Source organism: Chelonoidis abingdonii, chromosome 1, assembly GCF_003597395.2.
Source record: "Chelonoidis abingdonii isolate Lonesome George chromosome 1, CheloAbing_2.0, whole genome shotgun sequence".
NCBI classification, from domain to species: Eukaryota; Metazoa; Chordata; order Testudines; family Testudinidae; genus Chelonoidis; species Chelonoidis abingdonii.
The window spans coordinates 272,499,290-272,518,656 of NC_133769.1; the positions used below are offsets into that span (position 1 = coordinate 272,499,290).

General features: G+C 41.0%; 1 protein-coding gene across 5 annotated transcripts in view; it reads left to right on the top strand.

The window, feature by feature from the left end:
- STK24 (serine/threonine kinase 24) overlaps positions 1 to 19,367 on the top strand; it is a 147,153-nt gene that overhangs the window by 71,661 nt on the left and 56,125 nt on the right. For 4 of the 5 annotated variants that reach the window (XM_032771476.2, XM_032771480.2, XM_032771478.2 and 1 more), the window contains 3 exons: positions 840 to 896; positions 4,697 to 4,805; positions 4,919 to 5,076. In XM_032771476.2, coding sequence (XP_032627367.1) covers positions 840 to 896; positions 4,697 to 4,805; positions 4,919 to 5,076 — 324 coding nt within the window. Of the gene's footprint in view, positions 1 to 27; positions 46 to 839; positions 897 to 4,696; positions 4,806 to 4,918; positions 5,077 to 19,367 lie in introns of those variants that run through there. The other variant, XM_075061522.1, reaches the window with a different exon arrangement.

A 19,367-nucleotide genomic window follows, 5' to 3' on the forward strand; every position in this document is an offset into this window, starting at 1 on the left:
ACCCATAGTGACACACATCTCAAAGAACCATCATTATTGCACAAGGTGAGTAACTTCTTCTGGGAAGGCAAAATATACCACTGGGCACCTTTAATCAGTGTTAACTAAGTTTTTTTGTTAGAGAATATTAGCTACTTCTGCAATGAACTACATTAAGGACTGTTATAAGAGCAGGAAGGGACAGTGGAAACCGTGAGCTGCTTTCACTTGAGCCTCTGGAGCATATTTATATTGTTTCATTTTCATTGTTCATGAGTCCTCTCTTCTGTCTTGTGCCCCCTTCTTATCAGGTTGAGAAACACGGGATTAGACACTTGTAATACTCTTCTTTATATATACAGTTCAACTAGCTAGGGCTTCCCTTCTGCACCAGATGGTTTTCCTTAGCTTGAATTAGAGAGAAAACTCCTACTCCCCTGAGTGGTATACTGTGGCAATGTTAAGGGGTCTACACCTTCCTCTGAGCTATCTGTATTTGGCCGTTATGGAGACATAATACCTGAGTACTTCATGTGGACCACTAGTATATTCAGATATGGCAGTTCCTATGTTTCTAGAGGTTATAGGGCAAGACAGTGTCTGGAAGTAAGGATTGTAAAATCTAAGATGGAAAAAAATGAATGAAATGCAATGAAGTCAGTGCATGTTATGTCAAATAAATAAAAATGTGGAGCAGGAGCAATATTTTTCTGCCATGGCAGATTATATAGTTTAGTGAAATTCTGTACCATTACATCTTTACTGTAATAATGAATTCATTTTGCAGCAAAATGAGTGAAGCAAATCGTGAAAGAAACTAAAGTGTGAAGCTACTAATTTCATCTGTTCTGTTTTTGCAGGATACAAAATTATGGATCATAATGGAATACCTTGGTGGAGGCTCTGCTCTTGATTTAGTAAGTAAACTGGTTATGAACGTCATTAATTTAGTAAACTTAGTTAAAATTTCATTAATGCATTTTTGGAATATTTCTGCTGTTTATAATTCACCTGAAATCCTAGTGTGACATCATTATTACTATAGCAGTTATGCTGTCAAACAGGATTATTGCTTCAGTAGAGAAATAAAGTGGCATAACCAGATATATTAAAAAACAAAGCCCTGTTTTCATGCAGAAATTGCAAGTGGTTAGAAGAAAATGTTTGTGTTCATATATGAATTAAAATACATTTTCCATGAGATGACATCAGGTTAAGTTCATGTGCAAAAAGGCTAGATAACTCAGGATGTTAGTAATAAGATACGAAAACTTTCATCTCAAAACTCTGACCTTCAGCCAGCTATAGAATATTAATGACTGAAGGTTGTTACTGTCTGCTGGCTCTTCATGGTGCTCTTACATTTGTTCCTTAGTGTACACATTTTTAAAAAAAACAAAGCACCCTGTCTGTAGTCTTATTGAGATTTGAATGGACCTAGTGATGTAATTTCCCTCTTCCCCAGCAGGGTTGTTAGGTATGTCCTTTGAAACAATCTTGCATTGTGGGTGTTAGATGTGTATATTTTCTGTGATTAAATACAATAGAACCTTGCTAAAACACACTTCACAGAACGACAAGCTTTCTATCTAGTCCACACAAAAATTGGTTCTTCCCACATCAAAAAATCCCAACATGGCTTTTGTAAAGGGAAATCATGCTTCAGCAGTCTATTAGAATTCCTTAATGATTCCTTAATGATCTGGATGATGGGATGGATTGCACACTCAGCAAGTTTGAGGATGACACTAAGCTGGGGGCAGGGGTAGATACGCTATGCCGAGTAGGGATAGGGTCTAGAGTGACCTAGACAAATTGGAGGATTGGGTCAAAGGAAATCTGATGAGATTCAACAAGGACAAGTGCAGAGTCCTACATTTAGGACGGAAGAATCCCATGCACTGCTACAGGCTGGGGACTGACTGGCTAAGCAGCAGTTTTGCAGAAAAGGACCTGGGGATTACAGTGGATGAGAAGCTGGATATGAATCAGCACTGTGCCCTTGTTGCCAAGAAGGCTAATGGCATATTGGGCTGCATTAGTAGGAGCATTGCCAGCATATCAAGGGAAGTGATTATTCCCCTCTGTTAGGCACTGATGAGGCTGTATCTGGAGTATTGCATCCAGTTTTGGGGCTCCCACTACAGAAAGGATGTGGACAAATTGGAGAGAGTCCAGCGGAGGGCAATGGAAATGAGTAGGGGACTGGGGCACATGACTTATAAGGAGAGGCTGAGGGAACTGGGTTTATTTAGTCTGCAGAAAAGAAGAGTGAGAGAGGATTTGATAGCAGCTTTCAACTACCTGAAGGGGGGGTTCCAAAAAGGATGGAGCTAGGCTGTTCTCAGAAGAAGGAGCAATGGTCTCAAGTTGCAGTGGGGGAGATCTAGGTTGGATATTAAGAAAAACAATTTCATTAGAATGGTGGTGAAGCACTGGAATAGGTTACCTAGGGAGGTGGTGGAATCTCCATCCTTAGAGGTTTATAAGGCCTGGTTTGACAAAGCCCTGGTTGGGATGATTTAGTTGGGGTTGGTCCTGCTTTGAGCAGGGGATTGGACTAGATGACTTCCTGAGGTCTCTTTCTACCCTAATCTTCTATGATTCTGTGACTCCTTGACGTGGTCAACAAACACGTGGATGAGGGTGATCCAGTGGATATAGTATACTTGGACTTTCAGAAAGCCTTTGACAAGGTCCCTCACCAAAGGCTCTTAAGCAAAGTAGCCAGTAATGGAATAAGAGGAAAGGTTCTCCCATGGATAAGTAACTGTTTAAAAGATAGGAAACAGAGAGTCAGTTTTCACAAAAGAGAGAGGTAAATAGCTTGGTCCTCCAAGGATCTGTACTGAGACCAGTGCTGTTCTGCCTATTCATAAAAAATCTGGATAAGGGGTTAAACAATGAGGGGGCAAAGTTTGCAGACAATACTAAATTACTCAAGAGCATAAGAACGGCCATACTGGGTCAGACCAAAGGTCCATCTACCCCAATATCCTGTCTTCAAACAGTGGCCAATGCCAGATACCCCAGAGGGAATGAACAGAATAGGTGAGCATCAAGTGATCCATTCCCTGTTGCCCATTCCCAGCTTCTGGCAAACAGAGGCTAGGGACACCATCTCTGCCCATTCTGGCTAATAGCCATTGATGGACTTATCCTCCATGAAAGTTAAGTCTGAAGCTGACTGTGAAGAGTTACAAAGGGATCTCCCAAAACTGGCTGACTGGGCAACAAAATAGCAGATGAAGTTCAGTGTTGATGAATGCAAAGTAATACAGATTGTAAAACCCTAATCTCAACTATAAAGGCAAAATGATAGTGTCTAAATTAGGTGTTATCATTTAAGAAAGAGATCTTGGAGTCATTGTGGATAGGTCTCTGAAAACATCTGTTCACTGTGCAGTGGCAGTCAAAAAAGCTAACAGAGTTAGGAACCATTAGGAAAGGTATAGATTATAAGACAGAAATATCATAATACCTCTATATCAATGCAAGGTAAGCCCACATCTTGAATACCGTATTCAGATCCGATCGCCCTACCTAAAAAAAGATATATAGGAATTGGAAAAGGAACAGAAAAGGGCAATAAAAATGATTAGGAGTATGGAACAGCTTTCATATGAAGAGAGATTAAAAAGACTGGGACTGTTCACCTTGGATAGGAGGTCTATAAGATCTTGACTGGTGTAGAAAAAGTGAATAAGGAAATGCTATTTAGTCCTTCACATCAAACAAGAACTAGGGGTCATCCAATGAAATTAATAGGAAGTGGGTTTAAAACAAACAAAAGGAAGTACTTCTTCAATAAGGCACCGTCAACCTGTGGAACTTGTTGCCATGGGATGTTGTGAAGGCCAAAACTATAACAAGCTTAAAAAAAGAAGTAGATAAGTTCATGGAGAATAGGTCCCTTAATGGCTATTAGCCAAGATAGGCAGGGATACAACACCATGCTTTGAGTGTCCCTAGCCTTTGTTTGCCAGAAGCTATGGATGACTTGATGGATTACTCAATGATTGCCTGTTCTGTTCATTCCCTTTGAAGCACCTGCCATTGGCCAGTGTCTGAAGACCGGATCCTGGGCTAGATGGACCATTGGTCTGACCCAGTATGGCCAGTCTTCTATTCTAAGATTGTAATAGCTGATGCTGTAATGATATCTTCTATTACTCAAATTTAATTACGTAATATATACTAAAGTACATTTAGTAGTACATTTAAAAGTATGATAAATAATTGAAACTAGACTGCTTTTGAGAAATGAATAAAATACATTTTGATGTTAGCCTTATTTTTATTAGCATTTTAAGTTTCATTAATTCAATACATCTATCTCATTCATTAGTGCAAATTAGTTTTCCATGTCCACTGAAGGTAGGACAAGAAGTAATCAACTTAATCTGCAGCAAAGGAGGTTTAGCTTAGATACTAGAAACAACTTTCTAACTATAGGGATAATTAAGTCTATAGTATTGGAATAGATTGCCAAGCAAGGTTGTAGTTTGGAAGAATACCTGTCAGGGATGGTTTTGGTATCCCTTGCCTCAGCACAGGGGAAGATGGCATAGATGACCTTTTGAGGTCCCTTCTAGCCCTATGTCTATGAATTCTTTGAACTTAGCATTTTTAGTTTATTTTTCCTACCATTTCTGTGTCATCTCTGAAATTTGTAGTTTACAGCTATTTACAAATATTTCTTGCATGTTTCTCCTAGTTAGAGCCTGGCTGTCTTGATGAAATCCAGATTGCTACAATATTGAGAGAGATTCTTAAAGGACTCGATTACTTGCATTCAGAAAAGAAAATCCACAGAGATATTAAGGGTAAGTTATTTAATCATTTTTAAAAAAATAGTTTTGGTTAAATGTTCAAACAGTAGAGACAAGGAAAACCTTTGAAACATCAAACCTTTAAACTGCCTTTTTTTCTTTGTTAGCTGCCAATGTTTTGCTGTCTGAACAAGGAGAGGTAAAATTAGCAGATTTTGGAGTAGCAGGACAACTAACAGATACACAGATAAAGAGAAATACTTTTGTGGGAACTCCATTCTGGATGGCACCTGAAGTAATAAAACAGTCAGCATATGACTCAAAGGTAAGATTAGAATAGACTTTTCTATTTCCAGGCATTACCCAGAGCCCCTTCCATTCCAATTTTATTTATTAGATAAACTAAATGCTTTGTGCAGGATATGAATTACAGGGTTGCAGTCTGAAGCCCACCTGAGCCACTTTCTGTGCTACTGCTGTTGCACTTAGGGTCTTTTCTTTTTCTTTTTTCCCCCTCAGAACTACTCCAGTGACTTTACCTTAATTGTAAACATTTTTTTCAGGTAATAATACATAGTTGCATTTAAACTGACTTGAGCTGTGCTTTTGAGTTACCATACTATTTGGACACAGGTTTGAAAATTCATTGTAGACAAATGTCTGTAGAATTTGCCTGTAAAAAGTGCTGATCACACTCCAGACCTTCTATACAAAGCAAGTGTATTATGTGTTGAACTGCGTATTTCTTTGTCTTATATCCAAAGTCTGTGTTTCCCAATATGGTAATGATCTTGAAAACTAGGCTAATAAATGTTGTGCTAAATATAAATATACATTTTATCTGTGCAAATAAACTCCTTTATTTTCATTTACCTGGCAGTGCTCACCCTTTCCAGTATCTAAAAAGAGACGTGAGACCCCTAAACAAACAACTGGGAGAGGAAGGTCTCTGGCATCAAAATCCTGGCATCTAAGCTTGGGGTTGGCAACCTTTCAGAAGTGTTGTGCCGAGTCTTCATTTATTCACTCTAATTTAAGGTTTCGTGTGCCAGTAATACATTTTAACATTTTTAGAAGGTCTCTTTCTATAAGTCTATAATATATAACTAAACTATTGTTGTAGGTAAAGTAAAGAAGGTTTTTAAAATGTTTAAGAAGCTTTATTTAAAATTGAATTAAAATGCAGAGCCCCCCGGACAGGTGGCCAGGACCTGGGCAGTATGAGTGCCACTGAAAATCAGTTTGCGTGCCGCCTTCGGCACCCATGCTATAGGTTGCCTACTCCTGCTCTAAGCATAGGCATGAGAGTAGAGTGTAGCCAAAATCCAAGCACTCTTCTCTGGTAGGTCCAAAACCAGCAATTCTGATTCCAGCCCTGAGGCAAATAATGTCAAATCCGGGTCCTGAAGGGGCATCTGAACTTGACCACAGGGACCTGAGACCATCTTGGCACCGACCACATCAGAGACATTTGTGGCAGAGATCTGCGGAACCTATCTGTGACGGTGTCCCTGGCACTGCAGGAGACCGTGCCCCTGATACAGGCAGACAGAGGGTCACCAGTATTGTTGGTGCCGTAGTTGGCACTGCAACAACCTCCATTGCCTCAGATGTCACGTCCATTGATACTGTTGAATGGGATGCCTGCAGTGTTGGCTGCTCTCCACTCTTCACAGGCTCGGCACCAGTCTCTGACACCATGAGGAGCAGCTCCCCCTTGGTCAACAGAAGGTGATTTGTACTGTTCTGATTTGGAGATTGGCTCTTATATTTCCCAGTCTTGGAGCCAGTCACACTACTCCCCACTTACGTGTTACTTCCATAGGTTGCTTTGAGATCCTCCAGCTGGAAGAGGATCAGGCATGTGATCAGGGAATCACTGGGTCTTCCCACTGGCCCTTTTGGTACCCATGAGGATCCCCCCTGATTTCTAGGTCATACGTGAAGTGTTCCTGCTCTGTGATAGGGAAGTCTACTTTCTAGGCACCGCCTGTTCCTGACCCTGGCACCAGGCTCATTGTGGAGCAGGAAGAGATGGTTCAGGAGGATCCTGCTTGATAGCTAGCAGAGGAGGAATAGCTTCAACCTAGGCTGGCTTCATCCTCCTCTTTTCCTGATGAGGCAGTTTCCTTGAGAGGCATCTCACGTCCTCCTGATGATTATAAAGCTTGCCAAGAGCTATTGAAGAGTGTTTCCTTGGGTTCAGGAATCCATTTGGAGGAAATTAAGGAATCCTCCCACTGCCTTATTGATATTGGTAGCTTTACCTATTAATGAAGCAGTTTTGAAGTCCATTAAATCACTCTGACAGATTCCTTCATCCCATTTTCCAACCTCAAAAAGGGCCAAATGTAAATATTATGTTCCCTCCCAGGGATTTGAATTTCTATACTTTCCCCCCCACCCTCCCGATCCCTGTTTCTCCTTTGGTGTCAGCGGCCAATGAAAGGGAGTTCCAGGGCAAACCCCCAAATCAAAGATCTAAAAAACTATATTTATTTTGTAGAAAAGTTTATTCTAATATGGGGTTACAACTCAGAATTGCCAGCCAACAGGTGCTTTTGGGACGTTACAATTGGAATGTTTGCGAGTACATATTAAAGTTTAGTGACATATTGCTGGAGGATGCTAGAATAGAGTTTTTCTCTTTATATGATGAGTGGAAATCTGGAGCGAGAACTTTCCTCCAGGCTGAACTAGATGCGGCAGATTCAGCTCCTAGGATCATCATGGCCTCTGCAGTTTCCGTGCACGAGAGCACTTGGCTGCAGGCCTTGGGGCTTGCACAAGAGGTGCAACAAACAATAGACCTGCCTTTTGTAGAGTCTTCATTTTTGTGGTGGAAGCAGACTCCAAGCTCCATGGGTAAAGTATTCTAGGGTAACTTTAAAGTCTTTGGGGTTGTATATTCCAGCCCTGTCCAGGAAGCATTTTTACCTGCAGCAGACCCACTGTTACTGTGCCCCTGCTCCTTGTTAGGACCTGCAAAGTAAAAAAAAGTAGGGGATATAGATGCAGACCACTTCCTCCTCCTGCATCTGCATCAATGCCTGCTCCATCTAAACAGCCAGGTGGTGCTAAACATATGTTTCGATAGGTCAATTGATGACACCACCTCACTTTCCAGGATGCCAGATTCTGTCTCCCTCATGGTTGCAAGCCATCTTTACCGCTTCCTCAGTGCATAGTCCTGGATTACTTCAGACTGATGGATCTTAAGCACTGTGGAAGTGGGATATACCATCCAGTTTATTTCTGCCCTTCCCTTCCTGTTCCTCTTCAGGGACTACTGTCACAAGGAGCTTCTCCTCCAGGAGCTTCCTTCTGTCCTTCGTATAGGAGCTATAGAGAAGAGGATATTCCGTGCTCTCTCAAGAGGGAAATTACTGTTATTTCCTAATCCCAAAAGCAAAGGGACGTCTTTACCAATTTTAGACCTGTGCCAGCTGAACAGATATCTCACAAAGATTAAGTTTCGCATGATCACCCTGGCTTCCATTATTCCCTCTTTAGATCCTGAAGGCTGGTATGCTGCTCTCAGCTTAAAAGGTTTCTTTTTCGTGTGGTGATTTATCAAGGTCACAGAAAGTATCTCATATCTGTAGTGGAGCACTCTCATTAGCCCTTCACCATGCTGCCTTTCAGCCTATCAGCAGCTTCTCGGGCCTTTACTGTATGACGGTGATAGCTGAGTCTTGAGGAGTCTGAGTTCAAGTTTATCTTTATCTGGAAGATTGGCTAGTCTAAGAGGCAGGTCCAGGACTCAGTTACTGTTCAGTGTGTATCTCCCCTCCAGTCAACATTTGAAGCTCTGGATCTACTGATCAATTAATAGAAATCTCTCCTTTGTCCAGTTTAGAAGACAGATTTTATAGGAGCAGTACTGGATTCTTCTCAAGAGCTTTCCTTCCAGACACAAAGTTCCAAACAATTTGATCTCTTGTTGCAGATTTCAAGGCTCACCCAATCACAGGAGCTCAAAACTGCATTAGGCTCCTGAGGTGTATGGCCTTGTGCATATACATAGTCAGGTATGTCAGGCTGCATCTCAGGAATCTTTAAAGCTGACTGTCCTCTGTTTCTTTTTTGCCAAGATGTATCCATCTGAACTCAGTCCTGAATGTGCCCTCTTGAGTATTGACTTCTCTAGATTGGTGGACAGACCCGGTCAGTGTATGTGCAGGCATTCCCTTTGTTCGCCCTCAACCTTTGCTGATATTGGTAATGAATGTATCTGCCCTGGAGTGGGGGGCTCATCTTGGTCCCCTCCAAACTCAGAGTTTATGGTTCTCAAAGGACCAGTTTCTATATGTCAACGTCCACTGGCCTGTCAGGCTTTCCTATCCAGGTCAATGTGTAACCTCAGAATCTGACATTACTGTGTGTATCCCAGAACTTGATATTACTGTAGTTAGTCATTTTTGTGTGTTTAGCTATTGCTAGCTGGAAACTAAATCCTACATAGCTAGAAATAATTTTAGGTTATGAAAGGCAAGGTTAAAAGCTCCTTGTTTGGAGTTTTGCTAATTAGAATGAAATACATTAAACAAAAAATTAATATACCATAAAAATAAAAGGAATGTTTGGACAGTCAACCTTGGTTAAGTGTCTGTAATATATAAGTTTTATTGTTGTTATAACTAAAAATATTAAACATATTTTAATAATAAAAAAGAGTAGTTTGCTAAAATTAGGAAAATTGGTGGCCCACTAGGGGTCACTATGAGTTATGAGCTTTGCTTAAGTTAACTATAAAAAAATTAGGCAAATAATAAATTTTGGAGCAGTCGAGAGAGCTTTTCTTTGGGTAAGGATCTGGCATCTAAACTCCTCTGCAGCTGGACAGAAGTAGGGCCCCTGGACAGAAGACTGGTTGCTGATTCCTCGTAACCGTTTCAAACTTTGGGTAAATGTAAATGTTTGGGATGCTCTGAACCTTCTGCAACTGTGTGTGCGTGTGCTTGAAACCAAGTAAAAAAGTAGTAAAAGTACTCTTGTTTGTACCAGTCATTTATCAGACAGAGGAGCTATGTCCCCATTGATTTGTTCCTGACACCGCATGGTAACAGATTTGGTGGGCCAGTTGCCAGGAGACGTGAAGAGGAGAGGATAGCTGGTACAAATGGTTTGCTGTGCAAGAGGGAAGGACGACAGGGCAGTGTAGAAACCTGTAATTTCCCTGTGTCATAGTCCGCTAGTCAATTTACATATATGTTCCGTTACTGGGACTCGGTGCTCAAGCTGGTGGCCTGGTTAAGTGAGAAATTATGTCAGAAGGAAAGGGAACATCTAGAAAGAAAGAACCATTGGAAATGGTTTTGGGAAAGAGGTTGACTGATATATAGGAGCATGGGAATGGTCTTTGGAAGCCTGCAGTCTTCATCATCCCTGGGGTGTTCCTGCAGCTCTGTAAGTACATGGTAACAGTGGTAGTAGAGAAAGAGAGAGATCAGTTAAAGGCAGAAGTAGAAGAGTTAAAGAAAAATAAAATTGAGATAGAAAAGAAAGTAGTCAGACGATAGTCAGACACCCTCTGGGCAACAAACCTGACTCAGACAGCAAATATAGTGGCATTGCAGAAGCAGGTGTGTGACAATGAGAGTGTGTGTGTGATGGGTTGGAACAGGAGGTATTTGGATTTAAAAAGCAGACTGATAGAAGCAGGGTTAGAGCATTACTGAAGGAATTCCAGGATAAGCCCCAGGCAGGTGACAGGAATGTAAAAGACAAGGTTGTGCTCTCAGAGCCATGTTGAGAGAGTAGAAGTGAATAGTGACAGTGATTAGAGAAGTTGTATTCTGTGTTAGAGGGCTTTCCCTTCACCCCCTCCATGGTTCTTGTCATGCAGACAGAAAGCTGAAGACCGGAAGTCCAAAGTGCAGGCAATGCGATGTTTATTGGGGTTCCAAGCAAGCATGTCCATAGCTCTACACGCCAGCAGAGTCTGTTCTGTTTGCAACTCTTGACACTGCAGAGTGTTTACCCCATGTCCCCTTTCCCAGCTCCGACACTGCAGAGCCTTGCCTGTGTCCCCATTCCCACCTCCTTCTTCATAGCAGGCCCAAATATACCTGCAATGCTTGCCTACAGTCCCACCCCTTACAATTTTTGGTCATATTCTGTTTTGGGGGCTGTGGGTCTGGGGTCTTCGTCCCACCTCTTTTGCATTCCATGGGAGGAGTGATGAGTGAGGTTGTGCAAGGGATAGACATTTCTTTGGTCTTGTAGTTTTTTATGAGGGGGAGGGATCGCTCAATGGTTTGAGCATTGGCCTGCTAAACCAGGGTTGTGAGTTCAATCCTTGAGGAGGCCACTTAGGGATATGGGGCAAAAATCAGTACTTGGTCCTGCTAGTGAAGGCAAGGGGCTGGACTCAATGACCTTTCAAGGTCCTTTCCAGTTCCAGGAGATAGGTATATCTCCAATTTTATTTTATATATATATATATATATATTTATATATATCTCCACCCTTCCCATCCCTCTTGGGCTTGGGCCCCCGCCCCCCCCCGCGCCGGTTTGTTTGACCTGCCTTGAGATGAGGTTGAAAGGCACATTCTTAAAGTGTGAATCATATATTTACACTCCCCCACATGCCCGTAACACTATTAACGCTTCTATCCTATCCCTTCCTATTATACTAAAAATCCATCCATCTGGCCAGACAGAAGCAACACACACAATTTCTTTGTTCACACATATTAGTAAGGATACAAGCGTGTCAAAGGTCAAACCCAAAATCCTATCCCAGGCTGACAAACAAGCCTATATACTAACAGTCAGGGGATGGGTCAGAGAAGGACCCTAGCTTGTATCCTTCCTATTATGATTATGAGAAGGATAATCCCCAAGAGCTTCCGGGTAGTCCCTGTATGATCCTTTGCTTGAAACACTGGAAGAGTTACAGAAGCCCCTGCCCATAGCCTCTATACTAAACCAAGGAGGGGAAGAATGGGTAGAGATCAGGTCCTTCTCCCCTGACCAGGTCAGGGCAGCAGGGAAATCAGTTGGCCTGTTAAACCACAGATTGGACTTGGGATGGCTGGCAAGGATAGCTGGCACCCCTGGTCTTAACTCTGGCGAATGTGGTGGCAACGGCTACTCTCCTCTGAGAGCCAGTATAGGGGTTAGGGTAAAAGATCGCAAATGCTTTGGCCCAGAGAACCCCACTTCTCTTTAGTCTGTTAGATTTATTGTTGCCTGTATTTTAAAGTTTTTCTAGGCTTAGGTTTCTTTTCATTCCGAAGTGGTTCTTTACATGCCTCCATTTATGTGTACCGCCCGCTTCTTTCTCCACAACCATCCCTCTTCCTCTTTCCGCTTCTTCTTTCTCTGCTTTACTCTTCCACTTTTTCTTTCTCCACGATCCTTCCCCCATTCACTCCCTCCTCCCCTGCTGTTTCTTTTTTCTTTTGCATTTTTGTGTGTTAATGGTTAATGCCACAACTGGAAGTATTTTTACTGTCCTTGAAAATGTGATTGCCAAGCAATAGGAATGTTAACTGCCACTGATTCTAATTATTGTCTTAAAAATAGTTTTTAAAAAAGTAGTAAATTTACAAAAAAGTATCAGGCCAAAAGACTACTATTTATTTTTATGGCCAAAAGGGGAGCTGTGGCTCTGCATAAAACAAAACTCTAAAGCAGGGGTTGGCAACCTTTCAGAAATAGTGTGCCGAGTCTTCATTTATTCACTCTGATTTAAGGTTTCACGTGCCAGTAATACATTTTAACGTTTTTAGAAGGTCTCTTTTTATAAGTCTATAATATATAACTAAAGTATTGTTGTTTGTAAAGTAAATAAGGTTTATAAAATAGTTAACGAGCTTCATTTAAAATTAAATTAAAATTCAGACTCTCCTGGACCGGTGGCCAGGACCTGGGCAGTATGAGTGCCACTGAAAATCAGCTTGTGTGCCGCCTTCAGCACCTGTGCCATAGGTTGCCTACCCCTGCTCTAAATGAAGGCAAGGGCCAAAGGGGAAGAAAGGAAAGAGAAGGGAGACAGGCCCTTCAAGCCCCTAGTTAGAGCTCCTGATCCCTGGCGGATAGAAATTTTAAAAATGGCTCTTAAGGTATAAGCCAAAGGAAAAAATAAATGGCTTGCCCACCCCAGAACTTTTGTTAAGGTTGGCTGTGCACAAAGGGAAGACCCCGAGTAAGCCTTCCACCGTCACATCCTGGGCTCCCCTGACATGGAACATTTGGACATTGATGGGTGGCGGGGGGTTATGGTGGAATTTGAAGGAGGGCATTCAGACAGAATTTGTTGTTAAATTCAAGTGCCACTTACTCCTTAATACGTACCCAGAATAAAAATCTGTTTGGACCTCTGGCTGGAGTTAAGACTTTAAGGAATTTAATGAGGCAGGGGGCATTGTTCCCTTTTGCAGAAGGATTTTGTATTTGATGGGACAAAGAAAAATAAAAAGGCAATTGGCTTAAGGATTTGGGAAGAGAAGGGATCCTAGGCATTAATATTTTAAGGGAATTAAGAGTGCTGGTTGATTTTCTAAAAGGGTCCTATGGGAAATGACTCCTGGCACACCCTGGGAGCCAGTGGAGATTTCAGCAAGCTACCAGATAGCAAGCCCTTAAGGCATCTGAAAAAAGGAAGTGGTCCATATGGCCCCCAGAAGTTCTAGCAATTGCAAAAACACACTGGTAGGTGTGGGCCAAAAATAAAATAAAATATGGTAAAATTAAGGCTGAAATCCTAGTTATAGCCCCTAAGTCCCTACCCTAGAAGCAGGATAGGTTTCCAATTGATGGGCTTTTAAGCCAAGGGATTTTAGTGGAACATTCAAGCCCCAGTGATGCTGCCTTTTGGTTGGTTCTTAAAAGTGATGGGAGAACTTGGAGCCTGGTAGTTGATTTCTGACCCTTAATCGGGTGACGCCACCGATGGCCCTCGTAGTGGCTAAGCATCAGGAGGCGATGGCCTCCGTTGTAGGAAGGGCCCAGTGGTTTTCAGTTTTGGATTTGGCCAGTGCTTTCTTTGCTGTCCTTTTACATCAGGAGAGCTATTACAGATTTGCTTTTACCTTTCAAGCTGTGTTTTGCTGGGATCCCCATGGGCTGGAACAGTGCCCGTATTATTTGTCATGTCTGTGTAATCAAGATGTGGAATGCCTAAAAAGAACAGTGTAATTTCTTATGTAAATAATATCCTGGTTGCACTTAGACCAGGAAAAAAAAAAAAGAGGTATTAAACAGGGCGTTACAAAAAATTCAAAAAGTTTAAAGTTTGGGATTTAATGTAAGCCCCCAAAAGCCCAACTGTGCTCCCAACAAGTAAATTACCTTGGAGTAACTCTAGGGCAAGAGGGGCATTCCCCTGACCAACAAAGAGTGGGGCTGATTCTGAAACTCCAGACTCCCACAAATGTAACTGCTCTTAAATCCTTTCTGGGAATGATTAATTTCTCCCAAAATCTCATTAAGGAATTTTCAAAAAAGGCAACCATGCTGCATAAATTATTAAAAAGGGGGTGGAGAGTAAAACAAAACTGGGGCCCTCTGTAGCAGGAAGCCATGATCCAGTTAAAACAGGCCTTGGTTCAGGCTCCAGCTTTAGCATATCCCTGGGTGGGACAGCCATTTGTGCTGCAACTGGCAACTACTGAGAGGGGGATGGAAGCTGTACTAAGAAGGAACCGTGGTACAGGGCTCCGCCTTGTGGCATATGCCTCCTAACCTTCCAGTATGGTAAAACAGGAGATTCACGTCCTGTGAAAAAAGGGTTTGGGTGCTAGTTTGGGCTTTGCAGCATTGGAAATATCAGGTGAAATTGTCACCTGTGCTATTAAAAAACTGCATATTTTCCAGTAAAATATGTACTCACTGGCAAAATTAACAATAGCCATATGTCCAGCCCCAGCAAGCCCTAAGCAAATCAGGGCTAATAAATTTGCTGATCTGTACTCAAAGCACAATTAAAAATTCAAAAGCCCACCCTCTTCCCCCCCCCCCAAAATAAAAAACAAAAAACCAACCAAACAAACTGAGACCCAAATGGATTTAAGTAAAAGTTAATAAGTTTAGCTTAAATGTTTAATGTACCTCCTGCTATATAGGGAAGGAAAAAGTTTGTTTTGCCTTGTGTTTTAAATTATTATCCATGTGAATGCTAAAAGATTGTGGAAACAATGCACTCCTGTTGTGTTTGAGGCATAGGAAAACTTCTCATAAATGACAGTAAAATGTAGTGAACAATACCCTCGACATTACTGCTAATCCCAACATCAGGGAGAACAAATCACTCCTTTAGGCCCCTTGAATGAATATAATCCGTCAGTAAAATTAAAAGGCTTAAACTTAAATATTAGCGTGGGAATGAGCAAGAACTGGCAAAGTATCATCTTTTGGGTTACAAATGGTCTATGCTGGTGACTATGAGAATCCCTACTGCTTTGGTGGCAACAGCACCATCATCATGTATACACAAGAGGCTAGTGGGGGAGCAGATTTGTTAGTGGGAGGAATTGGAGGTTGTGCAGGTGGGTTCAGTTGTTGCTGAGTGGGAACTGACAGGCTGTTGTTTAATTGTAGTAAGCCCAAGTGCATTCACTTGTGGAGTGAAATCCCTAAGCAGACAGTTCCAGGAGAAAAGCCAGTTCATTTTAGGCTGAAAGAATCCCTTTCAACCCCAAACACTGGTCGAAAAGGTCTGAGGGAGGCAAAACTGCAAATAGTAACAACAAAAGGGGAATGGAAAGTTTGCTTGCCCCGCACTTTGAAGGCCTCAGGTTCTGAAAAAAATTATAATAAAAAATGTTCAATTAAATAATGCCTTAATAAAATAATTATTAACTTGCAGCCCAATATAATACACAAATCTCTTCCAACCTCCCCATGAAATAAAAGGTATAAAAATATAAATTCTAAAACCACCTGTTATCAATTTGCTTGGGGCATATGTAGTTCAGAGCAATGTAAAAGAGTAATTAGTAATTAATCCAACCCACACTCTTAAAAAGGTTATTGTAGCAAATAGCTCAACAATCAAACCCCACTGCAAAAAGTTTGTCCCCAGTCATTACATAGGGGCTAAAAAAAATTAAAATAATCTTCCTAATGTGCCCAGACCCCGCACAGACCAGGCAAAAAGGGACATATTAAAAGCAGTTGGCACAGGGGTAGAGGTTCCTAATAGTGCAAATAAAATAAATGCAGAGGGGCAACTGTCATAAACAGATAGCTAAGGGTTAATGTTTCTTTTACCTGTAAAGGTTAACAAAGGAAACCAAACACCTGACCAGAGGACCAATCAGGAAACAAGATTTTTCAAATCTCAAGGGAGGGAAGTTTTGGGTGTGTGTTCTTTGTCTCGTTCTGTTGCTTTCTAGTCTCTGAGGGGATCACTCTATCTCCAGGCTTTCTAATCTTCTGTTTCCAAGTTGTGAGTACAAAGGTAGAAAGACAATAGGCTTATATTGTTTTTTTGGTATTTACATGTGTGTGGTTTGCTGGAATGTTTTAAATTGTATTTCTTTTTGGATAAGGCTGTTTATTCATTTTTTTCCCCTTTTAAGCCAATAACCCTGTATATTGTCACCTTGATACGGCCAATTTTATTCTTTCTTCTTTTATATAAAGCTTTCTCTTTTTAAGACCTGTGGATTTTTTCCTAGTTGGCTGCTCAAGGGGATTGAGTCATGGCCAGCTGACAGGGAATTGGTGGGAGGAAGATAACGGGGAAGAGAAAATCTCTTGTGTTCAGAGGTAACAGATAAGCCTTGGCTTTGCAGGTACTCTTTGAGTGAAGGTGAGACAGACCTGATCTCTGGTTTTGCGTTCCAAGGAATTGAAACGGAGGGTGATCGTCCAGGGCCATCCCAGGGAGGGCGGAACCTGGGAGAAAGTACCCGAGGAGACAAGGGAGCGGGGTGTTTCCCGTTTTGTTGGTGGACTCAGGGCATTGAGTCTTGGGTCCGACAGGAAGGTTTTGGGGAGACCAGAGTGAGCACAGGCACTGAATCCTGGCTGGTGCAGCGCTACAAGATCTAAGCGCGTAATTAAGCTAGAAGACTGCAATGCTAGCATTCATTGTCTGAACGCAAAGGTATCAGAATCTGAGTAGGGACGCTATGAGTAGCAACACCTAAAAGATTTATGTCAATGCCCTCTGAGGGTATCCTTAAATCAGCTAAATTCCATACAGGATAGGGTGGCAATTCCAAAAAAAGGACCACCTCTGCCTCTTGCAGGCTGTTGGTGCCCTCTGGGGTAATGCAAATATAAATTATTAATATGGTAAAGGACATAATATAAGGTATGAGTTGAATATTCCCATTAAAAATTAGAAGCATAATTTAAAAAAATTCCACCCAGATTAAAAAAAAAAATTTGCAATCCTGGTGAAAAATGGTAAATTTTACCTATTAAAAAAAATCTGGGAAAATCACTATATTTGTCTTGCTTATGTCAAAAGCAAAAATAAAATAAATTTCCCGCATTTTGGATTTGGGTCTTAACGTTAATCAGATAGTAATAAAGCCCATGAACCACAGGGCGTGGGTAACAAAAAAGGTCCCAACATAAAAAACAATAAAATTAAAAGCCTGCTTAAAAAATTGAATATAAATGCACGGTGCGGCCACAAAATATATATTTAAAAATAATAAAAAGAAAGACATTATGCCTTGAATCCATTTGGAAATAAATCTATAATTGTGTATGTAGATAATAATTATGTGTATCTTAAAAGTCGATGCCCGGTGCTCATACTTAATTATTTGCCTCATGTACCTCATAATCCACATGAAAACAAATTAGCACTGTCATATGATTAAAAAATTAATTACAGGATAAAAAGAATCTTGATTATTCGTAGTTTTAATCGCACTGCTAAACAATAAAAGAATACCATTTATTTAAATATTTTTGAGTGTTTTCTACATTTTCAAATATATGGATGTCAATTACAACACAGAATACAAAGTGTAGCAGTACTCACTTTATATTATTTTTAGTACAAATATTAGCGCTGCAAAAAACAGTAACAAAATAGTTTTTTTCAATTCACTTCATACAAGGACTGTAGTGCAATCTCTTTATCACGAAAGTGCAGTTTACAAATGTAGAATTTTTTTTACATAACTGTACTCAAAAATAAAACAATGTAAAAGTTTAGAGCCTACAAGTCCACTCAGTCCTACTTCTTGTTCAGGCAATCACTAACACGAAAATGTTTGTTTACATTTACAGGAGATAATGCTGCCTGCTTCTTACTTATAATGTCACCTGAAAGTGAGAACAGGTGTTTTCATGGCACTGTTGTAGCTGGTGTTGGAAGATATTTACGTGTCACATAAGCTAAACATTTGTATGCCCCTTTATGCTTTGACCACCATTCCAGAGGACGTGCTTCAAACAGGGTTCAAAAAAGAACTATATAAATTCATGGAGGATAGGCCCATCAATGTCTATTAGCCAGGATGGACAGGGATGGTGTCCCTAGCCTCTGTTTGCCAATAGGGTGACCAGACAGCAAGTGTGAAAAATCGGGACGGGGGTGGGGGGTAATAGGAGCCTATATAAGAAAGACCCACAAATCAGGACTGTCCTTATAAAATCAGGACATTTGGTCACCCTAGGTTGCCAGAAGCTGGGAATGGGTGAATCACTTTATGATCACTTGTGCTGTTCATTCCTTCTGGGGCACCTGGCATTGGCCGCTGTCGGAAGACAAGATGCTGGGCTAGATGGACCTTTGGTCTGACCAGTCTGGCTGTTCTTATGTTCAGATCCATCACATAGATATCTGCCACTTGAACTCATAGAGTATTTAATAGCAGTAGTAGATTGTCCTCCTCTGTGTGGATCTTCCCTGCAGAGGAATGAAACACATACTTAGTTAGGTTCCATGTTTGTATATAAAGCCTTTTACCATGTACATAGCAATCACATTAGGAAATTACATTGGGCACTTTACATTTAGTTTAAAATATGAATATGTAATTCAAAACTATTTGCCATTTGAACATTTAAGACATAAAGGTTTAACACATTTCCAGCATTTTTCCTAGAAGTTTTTTTCTGAATGAAGTTTTTAGAGAAATTATAAAATTCACTTCAATGAGCACATTTCTAGAATTTTTTGCCTAGGTTTACCTAGAAGTTTTTCTTGGGAGGGCAAAAAAAAAAAAGCCACTTTACATCTAGATTTTTTGCTCTGATAACACAGTCCTATATTCTTTTTCACAATCAGATGTTTTCTTAAATAATGAATGTTTTACATGGTTTGTTTGCTTGAGATAAGGATTACATTTCTACCAAATTGGTATTTTTATATAAGAGGGGAAGTGTCCTGGTCTAGATAAGTCACTTTTAGGGGTATAAGTATGGTTTTATGGCTAAGGAGGGCTATTTTCCTGACATTTGATGGTCTCCGAGGTGACAGAAAGCAGACGCTCCTGCAATTCTCTTGGTCATAGACTCTAGGACTGGAAGGGACCTTGAGGGGTCATCGAGTCCAGTCCCCTGCCCTCATGGCAGGACCAAATACTGTCCAGACCATCCTGGATAGACATTTATCTAACCTACTCTTAAATATCTCCAGAAATGGAGATTCCACAACCTCCCTAGGCAATTTATTCCAGTGTTTAACTACCCT